The following is a 23,212-nucleotide window of genomic DNA, read 5'->3' as shown; positions in this document are numbered from 1 at the left end:
ATTTTAAAATTAATCAATACCTTTATCCTCTTTTGGATGATATAGAGACATTAGAACTCTATTTACCCCCTCCCTGATTATAATGCTATTATTGTTGTACATTAAAAAAAATTTTTTTTTAATTTTAATTTATTGTGTTTACATGGATTCAAGTGTCCCACTGAATATAACTCCCTCACTCTGTGTCCCTTTTTTTATATAAATAAATTTTTATTAATTTTAATGGGGTGACATCAATAAATCAGGGTACATATATTCAAAGAAAACATGTCCAGGTTATCTTGTCATTCAATTATGTTGCATACCCATCACCCAATGTGTCCCTTTGCCCCTCTCCCCTTAACTCCATCCTCCATTCCCTCTGGAATTTGCTGTCCTGTTATCTGTATCTATGTGTTATGTATATATAATTTCACTAATCCCTTTACCTTCTCTGATCCCATCCTCTCATCCCCCTTCCCTCTGACTGCTGTCCCTCTAGTCCCTGTGACCCCACCTTGTTGTACTTTTTTAAAAATCATTTTTTATTTTTCAATTTACAGTTGACATACAATATGATATTACTTTCAGGTATACACTGAGTGATTAGATATTATATAACTTACTAAGTGATCATTCGGATAAATTTAATATCCATCTGCCTGACCAGTGGTGGCGCAGTGGGTAAAGCGTCGACCTGGAATGCTGAGGTCACTGGTTCGAAACCCTGGGCTTGCCTGGTCAAGGCACATATGGGAGTTGATGCTTCCTGCTCCTCCCTTACTTCTTTCTCTCTTTCTCCTCTCTAAAATCAATAAATAAAATCTTAAAAATTTAATATCCATCTGACACCTTACATAGTTACTAGAATATTGACTATACAGGGTAGGGCAAAAGTAGATTTACAGGTACAAGTATGTGAAAAAGTTTATTCTTATTCTACCATTTATTAATTATTGTATTATTTCCATACAAACAATTGTAAACCTACTTCTGCCCCACTCTCTATTCCGTATGTACTTAACATCCCCACGACTATTGCGTAACTACCAATTTTTACTTCTTTAATCCCTTCACGTTTTTCACCCATCCCTCCTACCTGCCTCCCGTCTGGCAACCATGAAAATGTTCTCTGTATTTATGAGTCTGTTTCTGTCCTGCTTGTTTTTTAGATCCAATTGTTGATAGATATGTATTTATTGCCATTTTATTGTTCACGTTTTTTTTATCTGTTTAACTTTTCCTTCTTTAAGAAGACCCTTTAACATTTCATCTAATGTGAATTTGGTGGTGATAAACTCCTTTAGCTTTTCCTTGTCTGAGAAGCTTTTTTTTTTTTTTTTTTTGTATTTATTTTTTCCGAAGCTGGAAACGGGGAGAGACAGTCAGACAGACTCCCGCATGCGCCCGACTGGGATCCACCCGGCACGCCCACCAGGGGGCGACGCTCTGCCCACCAGGGGGCGATGCTCTGCCCCTCCGGGGCGTCGCTCTGCCGAGACCAGAGCCACTCTAGCACCTGGGGCAGAGGCCAAGGAGCCATCCCCAGCGCCCGGGCCATCTTTGCTCCAATGGAGCCTTGGCTGCGGGAGGGGAAGAGAGAGACAGAGAGGAAGGAGGGGGGGGTGGAGAAGCAGATGGGCGCTTCTCCTGTGTGCCCTGGCCGGGAATCGAACCCGGGACCCCTGCACGCCAGGCCGACGCTCTACCACGGAGCCAACCGGCCAGGGGCTGAGAAGCTTTTTATATGTCCTTCAATTCTAAATGATAGCTTTGTTGGGTAATCTTGGTTGTAGGTCCTTGTTTTTCATTACTTTAAATATTTCTTTCCACTCCCTTCTTTTTTTTTTTTTTTTTTTTTACAAAGGCAGAGATAGACAGGGACAGACAGACAGGAATGGAGAGAGATGAGAAGCATCAATCATCAGTTTCTTGTTGCGCGTTGCGACTTCTTAGTTGTTCATTGATTGCTTTCTCACATGTGCCTTGACCATGGGCCTTCAGCAGACCGAGTAACCCCTTGCTGGAGGCAGCGACCTTGGGTCTAAGCTGTTGAGCTCTTTGCTCAAGCCAGATGAGCCCGCGCTCAAGCTGGAGAGCTCGGGGTCTCGAACCTGGGTCCTTCCGCATCCCAGTTCGACACTCTATCCACTGCGCCACCACCTGGTCAGGGTCCACTCCCTTCTGATCTGCAGTTTCTGTTGAGAAATCAACTGACAGTGACAGTCTTATGGGAGCTCCTCTGTAGGTAACACTGCTTTTCTCTTGCTGCTTTTAATATTCTCTTTGTCTTGAACCTTTTGTACTTTAATTATAACGTGTCTCAGTGTGGGCTTTGTTGGGTTCATCTTGTTTGGGTTCTCTACACTTCCTGGACTTGTATGTCTATTTCCTTCACCAAGTTAGGGAAGTTTTCTGTCATTATTTTTTCAAATGTATTAAAGTTATTGAATCAAGTTTCATTCATCATAAAATTCATACAACTCCTCATCACTGTCAAAACTCCCATCCATTAGCTTGTCCTCATCTGTGTCTGATGATGAATCACTGTCTTCAACAATGAGCGCAAAAACAAGCATGAAAAAGCAGGAAATGCAAGTAAAAAAGAACTACAACCACTGTATAAGATGCACCCAGTTTTTAGACCCAAAATTTTTTTTCTAACGGTGCGTCTTATCCATGGGGAAATACAGTAGGTCCACTTTGCTTCTCAGACATCCCACCTTGAATTATTTTTCTCCTCCTGACATATCCCCTCTATACCCTCTTAGAATTTCCTTACCGTAGGTCTGCTGGTGGTGACTGACTCTCAGTTTGGATTTGAAAATATCCTTATTTTGACTTCATTCCTTTGAAAGGCATTTTCTCTGGTAATAAAATTCTAGGTCATTAAGGATTTTGTTTGTTTCCCAGCATTTTGAAGCTAATATTCAAGTGAAAGTAGCATCTCCTGTAAACTGTTAAAACATCCTGATGTCACTGAACTCCTCTGAAGGAAATCCGTCCTCTGCAGTTTCACTAAGGTGGGTCTGGGTGTCTCTTTTCTTTTAGCCAGCTGTGCTTGTGCTTGTTGGGCTAGCAAGGCCCACGTAACATCCTCTGTCTTCATTTAGGGAAGACTCTCAGCTACCATATCTCTAACTGCTCCTTCTGATTAAATATATCCCTATGTTGCTCTCAGTCTCTGAACTACTGATAAGTCAAGTTGTGAACACTCCATATCATCCTGTGGATATTTGCTTCTGACCTATTTTTTAGTTCACTAAATCACAATTCAGTTGTGTCTAATCTATAGTTAAATCCACCCACTGAGTTCTTAATTTAGGTTATTGTATTTTTTAGTTCTAAAAGTTGTTTCTTTTCAAACCCACTATGGTCACATTTTATAGTTCCCTGAAGACATTTTGGAGCTTTTCTTCTATTTCTTTAGGTATAATAGCCTATATAGACTATAATAGTTTTATAGTCTTTGTCTGATAATTCCAATACCTGGACTCTGTCTTTATTTGCATATTGTTTCTGTGGTTCCCAGTCACTGTCTGGCTGGTTTCCTTTGTGCCCTGTGTTCAGGTGACCAATCATCCTCCTTTAGGGAGGACAGTCCTTCTTTTGTAAGTTCTGTTCTCCCTTGAAAAGTGTCCTCCTATATGTCCTCCTTTTTGATATTGGAAGATTAATTTGTAAATGTCCGTATTTGATCGATGCAGAGTCGATCCACTGCATGTGATGTGACGTATTTGTATTTAACATGACGATTCATCAAGGATCAGTACAGTGAGGCGAGACGCGATTATGAGACACACGTGCTCCGCACGGGAGACCTTGAGAGCTCGTGATATACTGAGTGTGCAAATGGCTTTGTGCACTTCTTACTGAAACACAACACAACACATACGACTCACAATTATTTCTTTCTCAGTGAATATTCAATTATATATAGGTAAGCACAATTCATGTAAAATTCAATATGAAGGATATTTCTTGTTCAGATATTTCCAATATATTGTTACAAGATGATACATTGACAAAAAATATTCATTCAATGGAAATATTATCTAAATGAGTACTTTCTTCTTACAATTATTAAAAATTAATAGGCATGTAAGCATAATTACAATATAAAATATTTATTCATTTTTTTTATTCTTTATTTATTCATTTTAGAGAGGAGACAGAGAGAGACAGAGAGAGACAGAGAGGAGAGAGAGATGGGGGGAGGAGCTGGAAGCATCAACTCCCATATGTGCCTTGACCAGGCAAGCCCAGGGTTTCGAACCGGCGACCTCAGCATTTCCAGGTCGACGCTTTATCCACTGCGCCACCACAGGTCAGGCCACAATATAAAATATTACAAATGTTTTATTATGCATTTATCATATTGTATTATTGTTGCAATGAATGTTTCTTTTATTTATGATATTGTTTTCTTCAATTTATTTTTGTCCTTCTTTTCATTGTAAAAATGTTGGTCGCCTTACCTATATACTATTCTTAAAAACTTTTAGAAGGAAGAGGACTTCCTCCAGAGAAGACTGAGGGCTGGTTTATTTCTGGTTACCTTTTCCTAAGAATGAAGCCCTTTGGAGTCCCAGCTTACTATTCATTTGTGGATGATGATATGGCCTTGTCATTCTTGGTCAACAAATATTTCATTAGGATGTATGTCGGTGCAGGTCTTTTTCATTCACCACATTGGGTGCTCATGTGAGTCCTTTTGGTCAAGATCTTCAGAGATCTGGAAATGTCCTTTGACTATTGACTTCCTCATTTCCATTTTCTTTCATCTCTCTTTCTGAGATTCCTGATGATCTGAAGTTGGATCTCCTGGATTGGTCTACCATCTATGACCTTTTCTCTTTATCCCAATTGTTTATTTCCTTATGTTCTAAGAGAATCCTCAACTTTACCTTTCAGCCCTTCTACTGATTCTTTTTTTTTTAATTCTGGTACTCAGTTTTAATCTGGCTCTCATTTAATAATTGTACTTTTTTATTTCTTATTTTTAGTGAGAGGAGGGGAGGCAGAGAGACACACTCCTGCATGAACTCTGACTGGGATCTACCTGGCAAGCCCACTAGGGGGCAATGCTCTGCCCATCTGGGGCATTGCTCCGTTGCTTGGCAACCGAGCTTTCAGCGCCTAAGGTGAGGTCATGGAGCCATTCTCAGCACCAGGGGCCAATTCACTTCAATCAAACCATGGCTGCAGTAGGGGAAGAAGAAGAAGAGAGAGAGAGAGAGAGAGAGAGAGAGAGAGAAGCGAGAGGGGCAGGGGTAGAGAAGCAGGCGGCCACTTCTCCTGTGTGCCCTGACTGGGAATCAAACCCGGGACATCCATCCACACGCTGGGCCAATGCTCTACCACTGAACCAACCAGCCAGGGCCTAATAATTGCATTTTAATTTTAATTTTTTATTTTTTTACAGGGACAGAGAGAGAGTCAGATAGAGGGATAAATAGGGACAGACAGACAGAAACGGAGATGAGAAGCATCAATCATCAGTTTTTGTTGCAACACTGTAGTTGTTCATTGATTGCTTTCTCATATGTGCCATGACAGTGGGCCTTCAGCAGACTAGTAACCCCTGGCTCGAGCCAGTGACCTTGGGTTCATGCTAGTGAGCTTTTTAGCTCAAGCCAGATGAGCCCACGCTCAAACTGGCTATCCTGGGTCTCGAACCTGGGTCCTTCCGCATCCTAGTCCGACGCTTTATCCACTGCGCCACCGCCTGGTCAGGCAATAACTGCATTTTAAAAATGACATTTTATCCTGACCTGTGGTGGCACAGTGGATAAAGCGTCAACCTGTTGCAGGTTCAAAACCCTGGACTTGCCTGGTCAAGGCACATATGATAAATGACTACTACAAAGTTGATGCTTCCCATTTTTTCCCACTCTTTTTCCCATTCTTTTCTCCTCTCTCTATAAAAAATCAGGCCCCGGCTGGTTTTCTCAGTGGTAGAACACTGGCCCCACATGTAGATGTCCCAGGTTTGACTCCTGGCCAGGGCACACAAAAGAAACAACTATCTGCTTCTCTACTCTTCCCCATTTCCCTTCTCACTATCTCTCTCTTCCCTTCCCGCAGCCATGGCTCTGTTGGAGAAAGCTAGCCTCATATGCTGAAGATGGTTCTATGGCCTCATCTCAGAAGCTAAAACAGCTTGGTTGCCAAGCAACGGAGCAATGCCCAGATGTGCAGAGCATCGCTCATTGGGGGCTTGCCAGGTGGATCCCAGTCAAGGTGCATGCGGGAGTCTGTCTTTCTGCCTCGTGCTTCTCATTAAAAAAAAAAATAAATCAATAAATAAAATCTTTTAAAAATATAAATAAAGTATTTAAAATATTTTATTTCTTTAAATTATCCTCAGTTCCTTTAAATTAGCTCAGTTTCCTTTGAGGACAGTTTCTCTACTTATCTAGTGCTCTCCCTTGTACTCATTGTGATTTTCTTCATTATACCCCATGATCCCTGTTGTTTGTTCGCATTTTGCAATCTGCTCTTATTTTAGGATGAGGAACTGGCTATTTGGTGTATACTGCATAAGTAGATTGATTTTTTGCTCGGTATCAATTTGACTGTTGACCAGGACTCTGTCTGAAGTATGTGATTAGTTGGCTTTACATTAGGGTACAGGTCTAGTACAGGCCCAAAGCCAAGATAGAGAAGGTTTTCCTTTGTAGTCACCACTAGGCACAACCAAACCCTTAGCTCTCCCCAAAAGAAGCTGCTAATTTCTTTTTTTTTTTCTTTTTTGTATTTTTCTGAAGCTGGAAACGGGGAGAGACAGTCAGACAGACTCCTGCATGTGCCCGACCGGGATCCACCCGACACGCCCACCAGGGGGTGACGCTCGGCCCCTCCAGGGCATCGCTCTGTCGCGACCAGAGCCACTCTAGCGCCTGGGGCAGAGGCCAAGGAGCCATTCCCAGCGCCCGGGCCATCTTTGCTCCAATGGAGCCTCGGCTGCGGGAGGGGAAGAGAGAGAGAGACAGAAAGGAAGGAGAGGGGGAGGGGTGGAGAAGCAGATGGGCGCTTCTCCTGTGTGCCCTGGCCGGGAATCGAACCCGGGACTTCTGCACACCGGGCCGACGCTCTACCACTGAGCCAACCGGCCAGGGCCATAAATTTCTTTACAGAGGTGAATTGACGCCTTGTTTTTCTCCCATTGACCACCCTAAGTAGGCTCAACCTTCTAAGCAATGGTAAAAGCAAAGAACAATCTGACCTTCAAGGTGTAAACATCAGTCCAACTCTAAGCCAACTGGACAGTCCACCAGGAAAATAAGCTTCTGACATTTCCTCTGTCACAGTTTCTTTCAGGCAGGTTGGCAACAAGTGGAACAATTAAAACAAAATGGAGCCTGACCAGGCAGTGGCGCCAGTGGATAGAGCGTCGGACTGGGATGCCGAGGACCCAGGTTCGAGACCCCAAGGTCACCAGTTTGAGCGCGGGCTCATTTGGTTCAAGCAAAAGCTCATCAGCTTGGACCCAAGGTCTCTGGCTCGAGCAAGGGGTTACTCCATCTGCTGAAGGCCCCCGGTCAAGGCACATATGAGAAAGCAATCAATGAACAACTAAGGTGTCGCAACGAAAAACTAATGATTGATGCTTCTCATCTCTCTCTGTTCCTGTCTGTCTGTCCCTATCTATCCCTCTCTCTGACTCTCTATCTGTAAAAAAAAACAAAAACAAACAAACAAACAAAAAAAACAAAATGGATAAACCATTCTATATTTATTATCTGTACTGCCTTCAGCTAGGACAGGAGAAAGCACACATAGGCATCATACCTGACAGCTCACCCACACAGGTTCAATCTGATCCTTTTCTACAGAAATATGTATCTTTTCCTCATGACTTCATCTCTGCCTAAGGCACACCCTTTCCTAAACTCTTCCTCAGACTTTTTCCCAGTATAGGCGCCAGATGGACAGCTGTTTTGCTGCTAATTAATAATTATTCATTTGCATGCAGCATATCTCTATTATGATATCCCAGTGTAGAAAGGGATTCCCCCTAACTGAGGCAACCAGAGGCAGGTGCACTCCAAGATGTCCTTGGCTTACCTCGTATCTGTACAACCAAAACAAAAACTCTGACTTTTTGCCTATTTTTGGTTTATTTTGTCTATTTTGCAACCAGGTCTTGGTACAGCTTATACCAGGGGTCTCAAACTCGTAGCCCGCCAAACAATTTTGTGCGGCCCGCAGACTAATCCACAAAGTTCAAAATATTTTGGATAAAATTAAGTAAGCTTAGGGGCCTACTTGTATTTTTCATTTCTCTAGCATCCTAGCTAGATATTAGCTTAGTTAACAGCAGTTGTGATGCGAACTACAGTTTCTGGTCGTTTTGTGACACTGAGTAAACTGCATGTACGATTGTGCTTGTTGTACTGATTTTTTTTTTGTTTTCAACTGCAGTGAGAAAAGTGTTGTGTAACAGTTGCCTTTTGTAGACCTAGTGTGGCCCACTGAATGGCTGTGATCTTGCTCTGCGGCCCACATGCTGAGTTGAGTTTGAGACCCCTGGCCTATACATACTTCCCTGAATTCACATATTCCATCCCTGATGAACTCATTCTCCCCTCTTCCAATGTTACAATTCTCCAATCAAACGCTGCTCCTTCCAACATGTCAACACTATCCATCTCCATCCTTCTCATTCCTCTGTCTTCTACCCCACCTGTCAACTGAGCCCAAAGTCTCTCAGCCAAAAGCCAGCGTAAAGGTTTTCCTTCCCCAGTCCTTTGTGTTCTCAGCCATACTACTCCTCACCACTGCCACTTAAAACAGATTTGGTGACATGTTTTGTTTTTTTCAACAACCATGTTTCCCATTGCTTTCACCATCAGTGTCTTCCTTTTGAATTTTTAAATACTTCCTATACTCATATCTAAGGGGCTATTAGAATTTATGGTTATGACACATACCAGCAAAGCAGTGGGTATTTGAGGAAAATAAAATAATAAAGGCCCTGGCCATATAGCTCAGTTGGTTAGAGCATCATCCCAATATGCCAAGGTTGTGGGTCTGATCCCTGGTCAAGACACATATGAGAATCAACCAATAAATACATAAATGAGTGGAACAACAAGATGATATTTCTCTCTTTATTTCCCCCTCCCTTCCTCTCTCTCTGAAAACCAATTTAAATTCTTTAAAAAATAATAATAAAGATGAACATGACTTCAAAGTGTTTTTCCTACTGAAATGAGAAAGTCAAGTACAGGCCTGGACCAGACAGCATGTTAACAGTATAGTGAAAACATTGGGTCCCAGTAATTGCAATCATCAGTATTTATTGAAGCACCGAGCTAAGTACTTCATATGCACTAACTCATTTATTTTCCAATGTTAATCATCTTAAGCTGAAAGCTTCAATTTAAAATTTTATTTCCCTCTCATTACAAAAGTAATATGCATTCATGATAGAACACTTTGAAAATATTAAAACACCAAGAAGAAAAGTTATACACTGTGATGTTTAATTTTACGTGTCATCTTGACTAGGTTATAGTGCCCAGTTGTCTGAGTAAACACTAGTTAGATGTTGCTGTGAAAGTGTTTTGTAGATGAGATTAACATCTCCAATCAACTGACTTTAAAGGCGGCTGCCTGATAGCATGGGTGGGCCTCATCCATTCAATTGAGAACCTATGAGCAAAAACCAAGGTTTCCCAAAGAAGAAGGAATTCTGCCTCAAGGCTGTAACACAAAAATCCTGAGTTTCCAGCCCACTGGACTGGCCTATAGATTTTGGATTTTCTAGCCTCCACAACTGCATGAACCAAGTCCTTAAAATTAAACTTTCTTGCTCTCTCTCCAAATATATGTTCTCTTTCTCTCTCCAAATAGATGTCCTCTATCTATCCTATTAGTTTTCTCTCTAGAGAACTGACTACTGATACACCCATAATTTCTACTAATATTTTTCCATTTCTTCCAATCATTTCTCTATGTACTTATGGTATATACAATTTATACACACACACACACACACACAGACATAGCTCATATTTTATTGTGCTTTGTTTTACTGTACTTCACAGATATTGCATTTTTTACAAATTGAAGATAACACCCACTGACAAAAAGATTGCAACTTGCTTTACTGTGACACTCACTTTATTGTGACACTTACTTTACTGAGGTGGTCTGGAACTGAATGGACCTGTAATATCTACAAGGTATGCCTATCTATATAAAATTATATGCCTGACCAGGTGATGGTGCAGTGGATAGACCATCGGACTGGGACGCAGAAGACCCAGGTTCAAAACCCTGAGGTCACTGGTTTGAGTGCAGGCTCATCTGGCTTGAGCCCAAGGTCGCTGGCTTGAGCAAGGGGTTACTGGCTCAGCTGGAGCCTACAGTCAGGGCACATATGAGAAAGCAATCAATGAACAACAAAGGTGGCACAACGAAGAACTGATGCTTCTCATCTCCCTCCCTTCCTGTCTTTCTGTCCCTATCTGTCCCTCTCTCTCTCTCTCTCTGTCATACACACACAAAAATTATACATATGCAGACACAGATATCCACATAGGCACACACAGCATGATCAACTCATCTCAGCTGGGCTAGGGCTTTCCTAGTTTTAGCCCTAAAATTGCCACATCTTAAGAAACCCCTCAATGCCATGCAACTGGGATAATTGGTCAACTTAATACACACACACACATTTTTCTTTTTAAATACAATTGTGATCATTCTTTACATCCTTTTTATAATCTAATCTCTTCATTTAAAAATATATCTATTGTGGTGAGAGAGCCAAATGTCTGGCTTTCAAGTGGGAATCTTTGTATCATGAGTAATGAAAGCATGATTTAAAAATGGGCAAGAAGACTTTTGTTCAGAAGTGTGCACAATGCCATACTGTGCCAAAGGGAGGCAAGCACAAGACTGGGCCAGATCTCCATGGTTGATCTGGGTGAAAGACAGTCAGACCTAACAACAGCAAAGACCTCACCCAGGGAAAAAAGACACTGATGGAGTGTTTGGGGAGTCCCAAGAAGTACATCCCTGGAATAAAAATAATCTTTGCTGACATTAAGAAGAAGGCACACAAAGCTGCAAAGTATAAAATTGTGACAAGTCCAGTGCCATGCGGACTTTTCCTGGACTCCTGCTCCTTGTGACAGCTCCTAACGGACTGAACTGGGGTTGGGTTGCATTTGCAGGGATCTGGAATGGTGTTGGTGTCAACTTGGACTTGGTGAACATGTTAAGGACACTACTCTTTTATGGACTCTTGCTGTATTGGCCAAGAGTTTGCTTAAAGGCTTTAATCACAGTAAAAAAAAAAAAAAAAAATATATATATATATATATATGTGTATATATATATATATGTGTATATATATATATATATATATATATATATATATATGGCCGGATAAAGAAGATGTGGCACATATACACTATGGTATACTACTCAGCCATAAGAAATGATGACATCGGATCATCTACAACAAAATGGTGGGATCTTGATAACATACAGAGTGAAATAAGTAAATCAGAAAAAACCAAGGACTGCATGATTTCATACATTGGTGGGACATAAAAACGAGACTAAGAGGCATGGACAAGAGTGTGGTGGTTATAGGGGGGGAGGGAAGGAGAGAGAGGGAGAGGGGGAGGGGGAGGGGCACAAAGAAAACTAGATAGAAGGTGACGGAGGACAATCTCTCTTTGGGTGATGGGTACATAATTGAATGACAAAATAACCTGGACATGTTTTCTTTGAATATATGTACCCTGATTTATTGATGTCACTCCATTAAAATTAATAAAATTTATGTATTAAAAAAAAAAGAAGAAGGCACACGAGAAAAAGAATAAGAATAAGAAGAAGAAGAAGAAGAAGAAGGTATAAGGGAAGACTTGATAGCTTATCTCAAAAAAGCAACTAATGAGTAATAGTTACCTTATTTAATACAAACAAAAATGTGTCATGACTTTTTTTTTTTTTTTTTTTTTTACAGAGACAGAGAGTCAGAGAGAGATAGACAGACAGGAATGGAGAGATGAGAAGCATCAATCATTAGTTTTTCGTTGCGAATTGTGACACCTTATTTGTTCATTGATTGCTTTCTCATATGTGCCCTGACCGCGGGCCTTCAGCAGACCAAGTAACCCCTTGCTCGAGCCAGTGACCTTGGGTCCAAGCTGGTGAGCTTTTGCTCAAAGCAGATGAACCCATGCTCAAGCTGGTGACCTTGGGGTCTCGAACCTGGGTCCTCAGCATCCCAGTCCGACGCTCTATCCACTGTGCCACCGCCTGGTCAGGCTCATGACTTTTTTTATGTGTACCATATTTAAATTGATCTCTTATACCAGAATTCAGATTATGAGTGGCTGATAGAATGTTTCTTTGGACAATCTTGACTTACATAAGATTGGCTTGTGGTTAAATGGATACATATTATCAGCTTTTTGAAACCTGAAAGTAATTTTTGGTTCAGCAAGTGCTATTACTATTTTCTGCTTCTAAAGATACAAATTAGACATGATGAATTATGTTCAACTTTTCACAGAGGCAGTGAATCTCATCTAAAACCTGCAGGATATTGATTTCATATTTAGATGTATGTAACTGGTTATGTTAATATATTTAAATTTGGGAAATCCCTTCACTGTCTTATAGCACAGCAAGACTCGCCTGTGTCTGGAGCTGTGTTCACTAGCCCACTAAAGGTGAGGGATGAAGATAAGCTGGCAATGTCCACTTTATCGTTTTGGTCTTAACTAGGTTGATTTAATTAAAATCCCAGAGTACCTAAAATATGCCTTTTACTTAATGAAAGGCATTTTTGTGTAGTTTATGTATAGTATCAAATAAAAAATATTTAGCATTATAGGCTATTTTCCCATGTGAGAAATAATCTTTTGTGACATTACTTTTTTTTTTTTTTTTTGTATTTTTCCGAAGCTGGAAATGGGGAGAGACAGTCAGACAGACTACCACATGTGCCCGACCGGGATCCACCCAGCACGCCCACCAGGGGGCGACGCTCTGCCCACCAGGGGGCGACGCTCTGCCCCTCTGGGGCGTCGCTCTGTCGCGACCAGAGCCACTCTAGCGCCTGGGGCAGAGGCCAAGGAGCCATCCTCAGCACCCGGGCCATCTTTGCTCCAATGGAGCTTCGCTGCGGGAGGGGAAGAAAGAGACAGAGAGGAAGGAGAGGGGGAGGGGTGGAGAAGCAGATAGGCGCTTCTCCTGTGTGTCCTGGCCGGGAATCGAACCTGGGACCCCTTGCATGCCAGGCCGATGCTCTACCACTGAGCCAACCGGCCAGGGCTGTGACATTACTTTTAATGGCTATGTTATATTCCATTTTATGGTGGCATCCTTTCTACTGGATATCTGGCTTCCAGGGTAGTCCTTTAAATTATCTTTGGCTCTAAAATCAATAAAGGCTGGAACTGTAGAGAAAAAAATCATCCAAAAATACATACAAAGTGCAGAGTGTAGCCCTCAGCAGCAGCCATATTCTAATTTAGTAAAGTATTTACTATTCTCAGACTCAGAAACCTGTGCTTGTGTAGCTAAATTACTCAGAGACTCTGAAAAAGATGGAACAAAAGATTAAAGAACAAAACAAAATAAAAAGACAGGGCTATCTCTCTCCACTCTGCCTATAACAACATGCACACGGTGATACATTAACACTTGACCAGACGTTCAACCCTTACCTTTGTAGTTCACTTACAATCGAAGTATGAACGTTCATTGCTATTTTGCCATTCAACTGTGTTTTCAGTTCTTGGCATTCGGTACTTAGAATTTCCAGTTGCTCCTTGCTTTTCATTAGCTCCTTTTCCTGGCTCTGTGTTTTAGTCTCCAGAAGCATTAGTTGTTTAGTCAGTTTAGAAACTGAAAAATGAAAGAGATGGGTAAAGATTTGGTACAGGAAACTTAACAACACATGAGTATTGATTACTAGGTAATACTAACATGAGCTAGCTTATAAAAAACTGCTTTTAAAAATTTTTTGGAGATTTATAAATTAATACCAAAGGCCTTGTACTTAGAAATTTCTGTCCCTATATTAAGTATTCACTAAATATAAACTCTCTTATTGAGGTTCAATATCTTGATAAAATTCTTAAATATTCAATATTTAATAAGACATGATTCTAGTCTTAAGGAACTTTCTAAAGACTGAAGCCTAAGTCACATGCAGGTATGCAAGCATATATATCATGATGTTGTACCTAAACGTTTTCAAGGACATCAAATATGGCCAAATGAAACCAAGGGTCCTAACTGAATGTATGATTTTGACTTACTATAGAATCCATTACTCTATTCAGTTTCGTCTCAGCATGCTCAAGCCTCAGCCCTTTCCCTTGCTAGTCATTAACCCCCTGAACCAGCCAGAAACAACAGCCACGCCTTGACGAAGGGTCACAAGGTATGGGTTTCCAGTAAGCTAAAGATAACGGCATGGCCTAAGTTGTATTTCAGCTCCTGAGTTCTTAAGCAGAATGATCTCTGGCCATGTCCTCATGAAATCACCCCAAAGCTGACCTCAAGACCTAAAATTATGATTTACTAACCTTACCTCACTCTTGATCAATGAGCAAGACCCATGACCCCAAATCCCTTTGACACTGGTGACAACCGGTGATTTTGCTTTATAAAACCCCTTGCCAGTAAACCATCAAATTTGGGCTTTTGAGCATTAGCTTCCCATTTTCCAGGATGGTGCCATTCATAAAAAAAAAATAGCCAATCTTTTTCCACTGCAGTTTTCAGTGTCTAGTGCAGGGGTCCCCAAACTACGGTCCGCGGGCCGCATGCGGCCCCCTGAGGCCATTTATCCGGCCCCCACCGCACTTCTAGAAGGGGCACCTCTTTTATTGGTGGTCAGTAAGAGGAGCATAGTTTCCATTGAAATACTGGTCAGTTTGTTGATTTAAATTTACTCGTTCTTTATTTTAAATATTGTATTTGTTCCCGTTTTGTTTTTTTACTTTAAAATAAGATATGTGCAGTGTGCACAGAGATTTGTTCATTTTTTTTTTTTTTTTTTATTCATTTTAGAGAGGAGAGAGAGAGAGAGACAGGGGGGAGGAGCTGGAGGCATCAACTCCCATATGTGCCTTGACCAGGCAAGCCCAGGGTTTCGAACTGGCGACCTCAGCATTTCCAGGTCGCCTTAATCCACTGCGCCACCACAGGTCAGGCTCATATTTTTTTTATAGTCTGGCCCTCCAACAGTCTGAGGGACAGTGAACTGGCCCCCTGTGTAAAAAGTTTGGGGACTCCTGGTCTAGTGTTTGGCCATGCTAGTGTTCGGTGGATGAGCTCTTTCTGTTCAGTTACACAAACTAAGGCCCAAATTATCATTTTTCTTCCCTTTTCTCATTAAGTTTTTATGTTTTACGTCCTGTATTTAAAGTAAATCATAAAGACTTCAGTCTACGTGATACAGTAGTATGTAATAATAACATACTTCCTAGGCATCTGTTGGAACTAGTCCATATAAGTAATTACAGCATAAAACTTTAAACCCTTCTATTCCATAAAAACATTTAGTTGATCAAATGAATAGCTGTTGCCGGGAAATTGAAAACATAGACAGGTGACTGAATCATATAGGCCAATAGGTGGGCCTGCCCCACATGACCAGGAGAATCATCATACCTGTTTAGATCTGCTATATTTGAGAAAATTAAGCTTAGTAAATGTGAAATTAATTTTCTCTGTCATCTCTAATCCTGATAACACAGACAGGAGGCTCAACAACACTCTCTCCTCTCCCACTAATAACACCAGAGTAAGAAGGGCACATACCTACTTCTGTGCCACACAATGACTAGGGAGTGGGGGAGAAACACCTGTCGGGCTCTTGGAGAGATGCTCTGACTTCTAAACATGCCCTGGCTATTTGGAGAAGGAAAGCGCTAGCCTAGTCGCCTCAGTGGTAGTTAACTCTTCCATGGTGTGGAGGTGGGACAGGTTCAATAATCAGGTGCAGGAAGGAAAATAAAGGAGGGGTTACATTTGCTCATGCAAGACAGCTTGTATTTCATCTCCTGTCCTATGTTCTTCTTCACTGGAAAAGAAGAATCAGTAAAGCAAAAGGAAAAAAAAATGCTACCATTTTGTGTTCATAAATTTTGGTTTTAATGAAAGTGGAAGAATGACTCAATCTGGCCCACTTCCTAGCCCACTGTTATATGTGGTGAGGCTCCCAGGGACAGGGAGTGACACACAAGGAGAGGGACGCTCATGCAGTACCTGAGAGATTTAGCCTCCGACAGCACCCACAGCTCTGAAGGAAGGGTAAGAGCACAGAGAAACTGTTTAGAGACCAAATCATTCCACTTATTTACTCATTCGACAAATATTCAGGTACAGAGCCTTGTGTTGTTTCAAATATTCATGCCACACAATTCTTCCCATTTACATGGTGCTATTTCCCTTAAAACCACTTCTGCTGAGTCTAAAGCGTCACCTACAATTGATTTACAAAATATCTACAATAATGAAAGCGACACTGTGGAGGCTAGGAGAAAGCAATCATGCGTTATGGGTAATGGCTGAATATGTTAACAAACAGCTGCACTTCAGTAAAGAAAAATATATTCTAAAAGACATGACTTTCTTTATTTTCAATTTGAAGGGACTACACAAAAATTAATTCAAAATGGATCAAAGACCTAAATATAAATGGATCAAAGACCTAAATATAAATTCTATGAAACAATAAATTACATAGAAGAAAATATAGGTATTAAACTCATAGACCTTGGCTGTAGAGAACAATTTATAAATTTGACCCCAAAGGCAAAGAAAGTAAAGGCAAAAATAAATGAATGGGACTATATCAAAATAAAAAGCTTCTGCACAGCAAAAGAAACTGACAACAAAATAAACAGGCAGCCAACTAAATGGGAAATGATATTTGCAAAAAACAGCTCTGATGAGGGGTTAATATCCAAAATATATAAAAAACTCACAAGGCTCAGCAACAAACAAGCAAACAATCTAGCTAAAAAATGGGGAGAGGACCTGAACAGACACTTCTTTCAAGAAGACATACAAACAGCCAAGAGAAAAAATGCTCATCTTCACTAGCTATTTGAGAAATGCAAATCAAAACCATAATGAGATACCACCTCACAGCTGTTAGATTGGTTATTATCAACAAGACAGGTAAATCCTCATTCACTACTGGTGGGAATGTAAACTAGTACAACCATTATGGAAAAAAGTATAATAGTTTCTCAAAAAATTAAGGATAGAACTATCATATGACCCGGTAATCCCTTTACTGGGTATCTATCTAAAAAACTCAAAAACATTGGTACATGAAGACACATGTACCCCCATGTTCATCACAGCTTTATTCACAGTGGCCAAAACATGGAAACAACCAAAATGTCCCTCAATAGAGGATTGGATAAAGAAGATATAGTACATACATACAATGTAATTCTATTCAGCCATAAGAAATGATGACATAGTGACATTTACGACAACATGGATGGACCTTAATAACATTATACTGAGTGAAATAAGTAAATCAGAAAAAGCGAAGAACTATATGATTCCATACATAGGTGGGATATAAAACTGAGACTCATGGACATAGATAAAAGTGAAGTGGTTAGCAGGGGGAAGGGTAAGTGGGGGAGGGAGAATTGGGGGAAGGATGTAAAGAGGGAGAAATATAAGATGATGAAAAATGACTTGACTTTGAGTGATGGGTACACAACATAATTAACAGTTCAAATGCTATAGAAATGTTTACCTGAAACGTATGTACTCTTATTGATCAATATTACTCCATTAAATATAATTTTCTAAATAAAAGTTTTTAAAAATCTTGAAGGGGGGACTCTGTCAGAGAGGGATACAAATGTAAAATGACAGAAGAGGCCCTGGCCGGTTGGCTCGGCGGTGGAGCATCGGCCTGGCGTGTGGGGGACCCGGGTTTGATTCCCGGCCAGGGCGCATAGGGGAAGCGCCCATTTGCTTCTCCACCCCCACCCCCTCCTTCCTCTCTGTCTCTCTCTTGCCCTCCCGCAGCCCGGGCTCCATTGGAGCAGGGATGGCCCGGGCGCTGGGGATGGCTCCTTGGCCTCTGCCCCAGGCGCTAGAGTGGCTCTGGTCGCGACAGGGCAAGGCCCCGGAGGGGCACAGCATCGCCCCCTGGTGGGCAGAGAGTTGCCCCCCTGGTGGGCGTGCCGGGTGGATCCCGGTTGGGCGCATGTGGGAGTCTGTCTGTCTCTCCCCGTTTCCAGCTTCAGAAAAGTGCAGGAAAAAAAATAAATAAATAAATAAAAAATAAAATGACAGAAGAACTGCCATCAGTCACTGGGGAGAGAGCTCACCTTCCTGCAGACGATCCTGGTGGGTGTCCTTGGCTTTTCTCTGCTGAATCTTCAACTGCTCTATTAACAGCTTGTTTTCTTCTAAAACCAGTTCTGCCTGAGCCTGAAGCTGATGCCTGCAATTGATTTACAAAATTAAATACTGCCATTCAGGTGCTGAATGATTACAGAGACACTTTGAGTCTAAAAGAAAGTAATTGATGTTGTAGGGCATGCATATCTGGACTTGTTTTAATGTTAAACATGTTATTAACACATTAATCCTACCATGTGCATTAAGTTAGGAGACAGGACAATAACGAAGTTTGAATTATAAACTTCTTAGTAACTTTTTAAAATGTAAAATTTCAAACATATATAAAAGTAGAAATAACAGAACAATAAACTCCTATGTGTACAACATCTGGCTTGAAAAATTATCAAATGGCCAATCTTGTTTCATCTACATAAACCTCCAATCCCCAAACCCACTGGATTATTTTGAAGCCAGTATGAAATATTTTTAAAGAATTTAGAAAGTTCACATTTTAATTTAAAAATACTCACTTGTGACCAGCAACATATTTGCTCAAAATCAATAGCTTTGTTAAAAACCCTTTGAACAGTTCCTTAAACTGTATTGAGACTCCTCAGTCTAACTTCACCGCAAGCAAACCCTTTTCTTATAGATGGTGGGAAGTAAATCCCAGCCTAGCTCAGCCTTCATGGTTACCAATTGCAATTAGAATGAGCTGAAAGGGTCTGACCTGTGGTGGCGCCCTGGATAAAGTATTGACCTGGAATGCTGAGGCTGCTGGTTTGAAACCCTGGGGTTGCCCCGTCAAGACTCATATACTATGAATTGATGCTACCTGTGCCCTGTCCCATTTTCTCTCCTCTCTCAAAAGATAAAATACTTTAGAATCAGCTTAAAGAAACTTACAGATCTGGATAAATGTTTACCACCAAAGCACACTGTAAACCAGTAAATCATCTCAATTTTCCACATTAAAAAATGAGGTGGTGCTTGATCAGGCAGTGGCTCAGTGGATGGAGCGTCAGCCTGGGATGCTGAAGACCCAGGTTTGAAACCCTGAGGTTGCTGGCTTGAGCACAGGCTCATCCAGTTGGAGTGCGAGGTTGCCAGCTTGAGTGTGGGATCGTGGACATGACTTCATCATCACTGGCCTGAGCTAAAGGTCGCTGGCTTAAGCAAGGGGTCACTGGCTCAGCTGGAGCCCCCCCTCCCATCAAGGCATGTATCAGAAAGCAATCAATGGACAACTAAGGTGCCATAACTAGGAGTTGATGCTTCTCATCTCCCTTCCTGTTTGTCTGTCCCTCTCTCTGTCTCTCTCACTCACTCACTAAAAAAATAAAATAGGCCCTGGCCGGTTGGCTCAGCGGTAGAGCGTCGGCCTGGCATGCAGGGGACCTGGGTTCGATTCCCGGCCAGGGCACATAGGAGAAGCGCCCATTTGCTTCTCCACCCCCCCCTCCTTCCTCTCTGTCTCTCTCTTCCCCTCCTGCAGCCAAGGCTCCATTGGAGCAAAGATGGCCCGGGCGCTGGGGATGGCTCCTTGGCCTCTGCCCCAGGCGCTAGAGTGGCTCTGGTCGCAGCAGAGTGAAGCCCCGGAGGGGCAGAGCATCGGCCCCTGGTGGGCAGAATGTCGCCCCTGGTGGGCGTGCCGGGTGGATCCCGGTCGGGCGCATGCGGGAGTCTGTCTGACTGTCTCTCCCCGTTTCCAGCTTCAGAAAAATACAAAAAAAATAAATAAATAAAATAAAATAAAATGAGGTGGAGGAAGGAGAAAAAGATGAAAGCAATCAAGCTGTGATAGTGATAACTGAATCTGGAGTGTCCCTGCCAGCTACCCACACCCACAGGCAGAGCGGCCATCTGTCCAGGAAGGGAGCTCTCCCAGGAGTCAGCTCCAGCCTCCTCGTCCCTGCCTGGCACGGAGCATTTTTACATTCTGGACTTCCTTAAAAGACTAAGTTTCCTCCTCCCTCCCTCCTTCTTTCCTTCCTTATCCCCCTTCTTTCTTTTTATTTATTTATTTTATTTTTGTGAGAGGAGGGGAGGCAGAGACAGACTCCCCATGTGCCCCTATCGGGATCCACCCTGCAGGCCCTCTAAGGGGCGTCCCTTCTTTCTTTTTTAAATGAAAGGGGTCCCCTGTTCCTACCAAAGAAATGAAAACTTCAGATTTAGTTTAGCACTCCTTCCCACTTTATAGGCAAAGAAACCAAGCCTGAGGTTATCCGACTGGTCAGGGGAGTTAGGAAGAGAAGTTGCAGCCCAGAAGTTCACTGAACCTCATTTGAAAATGAGGGGAAAACTTCTACTAAAAAGGGAAGTCAGTGTGCCCAAGGGTCTGGCGGGGACATACTGTACCTCACATCGGTGCAGGTAGAGGGAGCAGCTGCCAGAGGTGCAGGGAAGGGCAGGACTGTGGGAGCTTCAGGAGAGAGATGCTCAGGGGGACCCCGGGGACCCCGCCCCCAGCTGGAGGCGGTCAATCCCAAGGAAGCGGAAGCTGGTGGGGAGGGGCCTGCGCAAGGGCACCGCACACACCTAACAGCTCCCCCAAAGCCCAGGCCACCGCAGAGCAGGGTGCAAATTTGAAATGCCAGTAAATTGGGGAACACGACTCATGGATTTGAAAGCCAGATCTGTCTTTCTTCTTTTTATTTTGTTCATTTATATATTTTTATTTTAAGGAAAAGTAACTAGATTTGATTTACAGCTATATACAAGGTGAGAGAAGATATCTGAAGGTCCAGGCTCTCACCAGGGCTCTTGGAAGCACATGAGGCCCAGTCTAACTGACCCACTTTCCAGCGAGCCACTCAAGGAGGGTTTGAAGGGAGACACACCAGGAAACCTGACAGAAGAAAACCCAGGCTCCGCAGGAGAAGCCACAGTGCACCAGGATGCAGGAGCTGCCCAGGCCAGTCCCAGCGGACACACCACTTACCGCAAAATCTGGGAGAAATGACCTACCAGGAAGAACCCTGTTCATTCGATTCCAAATTTCTGAATCTCATATATGAAAAATATTTAATTTTTTTCCAGTAATGTTGATGCACTTTAAGCAAAATCTTGTATTTGAATAGATTTGCTTTCTTAGTCTTGCCTGGATAGTCCCTTTAGACTTTTGAAGACATTTACTTTCTCTAAGTCACTGAACAGGCATGCATAGCTGCTGTGTGGATGGGCAGGACGCAGCCCTGCCCTCAACGAGGCCACAGAGGAGAAGAAGAGACAGATGTGGAACATACAGGCAGCCACTGTGTGCCAGTATGAAAACGTGTGTGTTTACGGCTAGATCAGAAAGTGCAACAGGAGAGCAATGAACTTTGCCTACAGAAAGAACTATACCAACCATCAGGCCATTTGAGCAGGGCCCTAGTGGATGAGGAGCAGAGTAGAGGGGGCATGTTGGGGGGCAGCAGGGGAGGGAGCAGCATCCATAGCAGGAGGGAAGTGAGGCAGCACTTGGCTGTCAGGGAGTGGAAGGCCTGCATAGAACAGGCAAGGCAGGGCAGGGCAGGGCAGGGCAGGGCAGGGCAGGGTGGAGCAGGGCAGAGCAGGGTAGGGTAGAGTAGTACAGGGCAGAGCAGGACAAAGCACAACAGGGCAGGGCAGGGTAGAGCAGAGCAAGGCAGGATAGTGTAGGGCAGGGCAGTGCAGGGCAGGACTGGGCAGGACAGGGCAGGGCCAAGGCTTACAGTCCTAAAGCGCTGGGAGCAATCAGAGAGGCCTAAGAAAGAATGTGACCGAGCAAGCTTGGCATGGGAAAAGCACCCTAGAAAAATACAACCTCAGGAAATAAAAATGGGGACAGCAAATATATTTCAGGTTTAAAAACCTATTTAGAATTTTTAAAATAATCTTTAAATTACAAGTTTAAACTACTAGGATTTCATTGTACCTTATATCTTTGAAGCTCCCTCTTAAAATATTTTAGTTTAAAAAAGGAAATGTATTTGATGACTAAATAAAGTTTATTCCTATTATCTTTTCTACTTTTTAGATAAGTAAACAGCACTTGCCACTCCTCACTGGTAACAGGACTCCTATTCAGCTGTTGGTGCAGTTCCTCGTTTTCTTTCACCACTTCCTGGACTCGTATCCTGAACGTTCTCATTTCCTCCTGAAACAAAATATATGTAAATTGTAATACACAGCCTGACCAGGCGGTGGCGCAGTGGATAGAGCATCAGACTGGGATGCGGAGGGCCCAGGTTCGAGGTCGCCAGCTTGAGCGTGGGCTTGTCTGGTTTGGGCAAAGCTCACCAGCTTGGACCCAGGGTTGCTGGCTTGAGCAGGGGTTACTCAGTCCGCTGTAGCCCTATGGTCAAGGCACATATGAGAAAGCAATCAATGAGCAACTGATGATTGATGCTTCTCATCTCTCTCCATTCCTGTCTGTCCCTTTCTCTGACTCTCTCTCTGTCCTTGTAAAAAAAAAATTTTTTTTTAAATTGTAATACACACAGGCACACATTCTACATTTCTTAGTTTTAGTGCTGTTGCTAAGATCAAATGCTAATAGCTATACAGCGGTCCCACAGTGACAGCAGCTGGACACGTGGCAGCACCAGGTGCCTGCCCTCAAGGAGCTCAGTCTGGAGAGAAAACATGAGACAACCATGCTGCGGAGCACAAGGGGACACCGCTCAGGCTTTAAACAATCCCTAACTTCATAACGTTTTCTATAACTGCCAAATACTTGAAAAGATATAAAGGGCATAACAGCAGAGATGTCTGTAAACACTGTACTTTTTCTTTTATTTAAAGACTTTGGGGCCCTGGCAGGTTGGCTCAGTGGTAGAGCGTTGGCCTGGCGTGCAGGGGTTCCGGGTTCGATTCCTGGCCAGGGCACACAGGG

At 42.5% G+C, this 23,212-nt stretch overlaps 2 protein-coding genes across 4 annotated transcripts in view; one reads left to right on the top strand and one right to left on the bottom strand.

The window, feature by feature from the left end:
• Window positions 1–23,212, bottom strand: part of CEP89 (centrosomal protein 89) — a 100,058-nt gene that overhangs the window by 34,016 nt on the left and 42,830 nt on the right. For all 3 annotated transcript variants that reach the window (XM_066242721.1, XM_066242723.1, XM_066242722.1), the window contains exons 12-14: window positions 22,374–22,474; window positions 18,336–18,451; window positions 13,683–13,863 (exon numbers count right to left, since the gene is read on the bottom strand). In XM_066242721.1, the coding sequence (XP_066098818.1) occupies window positions 13,683–13,863; window positions 18,336–18,451; window positions 22,374–22,474 (398 nt within the window). The remainder of the gene's footprint in view (window positions 1–13,682; window positions 13,864–18,335; window positions 18,452–22,373; window positions 22,475–23,212) is intronic.
• LOC136313130 (cytochrome c-like) lies at window positions 9,642–11,906 on the top strand. The gene is given in 3 exon segments (XM_066243286.1): window positions 9,642–9,692; window positions 10,809–11,065; window positions 11,864–11,906. Coding segments are annotated over 3 exon segments (351 nt in total).

The sequence above is a fragment of the Saccopteryx bilineata genome, chromosome 9, assembly GCF_036850765.1.
Source record: "Saccopteryx bilineata isolate mSacBil1 chromosome 9, mSacBil1_pri_phased_curated, whole genome shotgun sequence".
Taxonomy (NCBI): domain Eukaryota; kingdom Metazoa; phylum Chordata; class Mammalia; order Chiroptera; family Emballonuridae; genus Saccopteryx; species Saccopteryx bilineata.
Note: the sequence above shows the minus strand (reverse complement) of the source record. Positions and strands in the feature narration are given on the sequence as shown.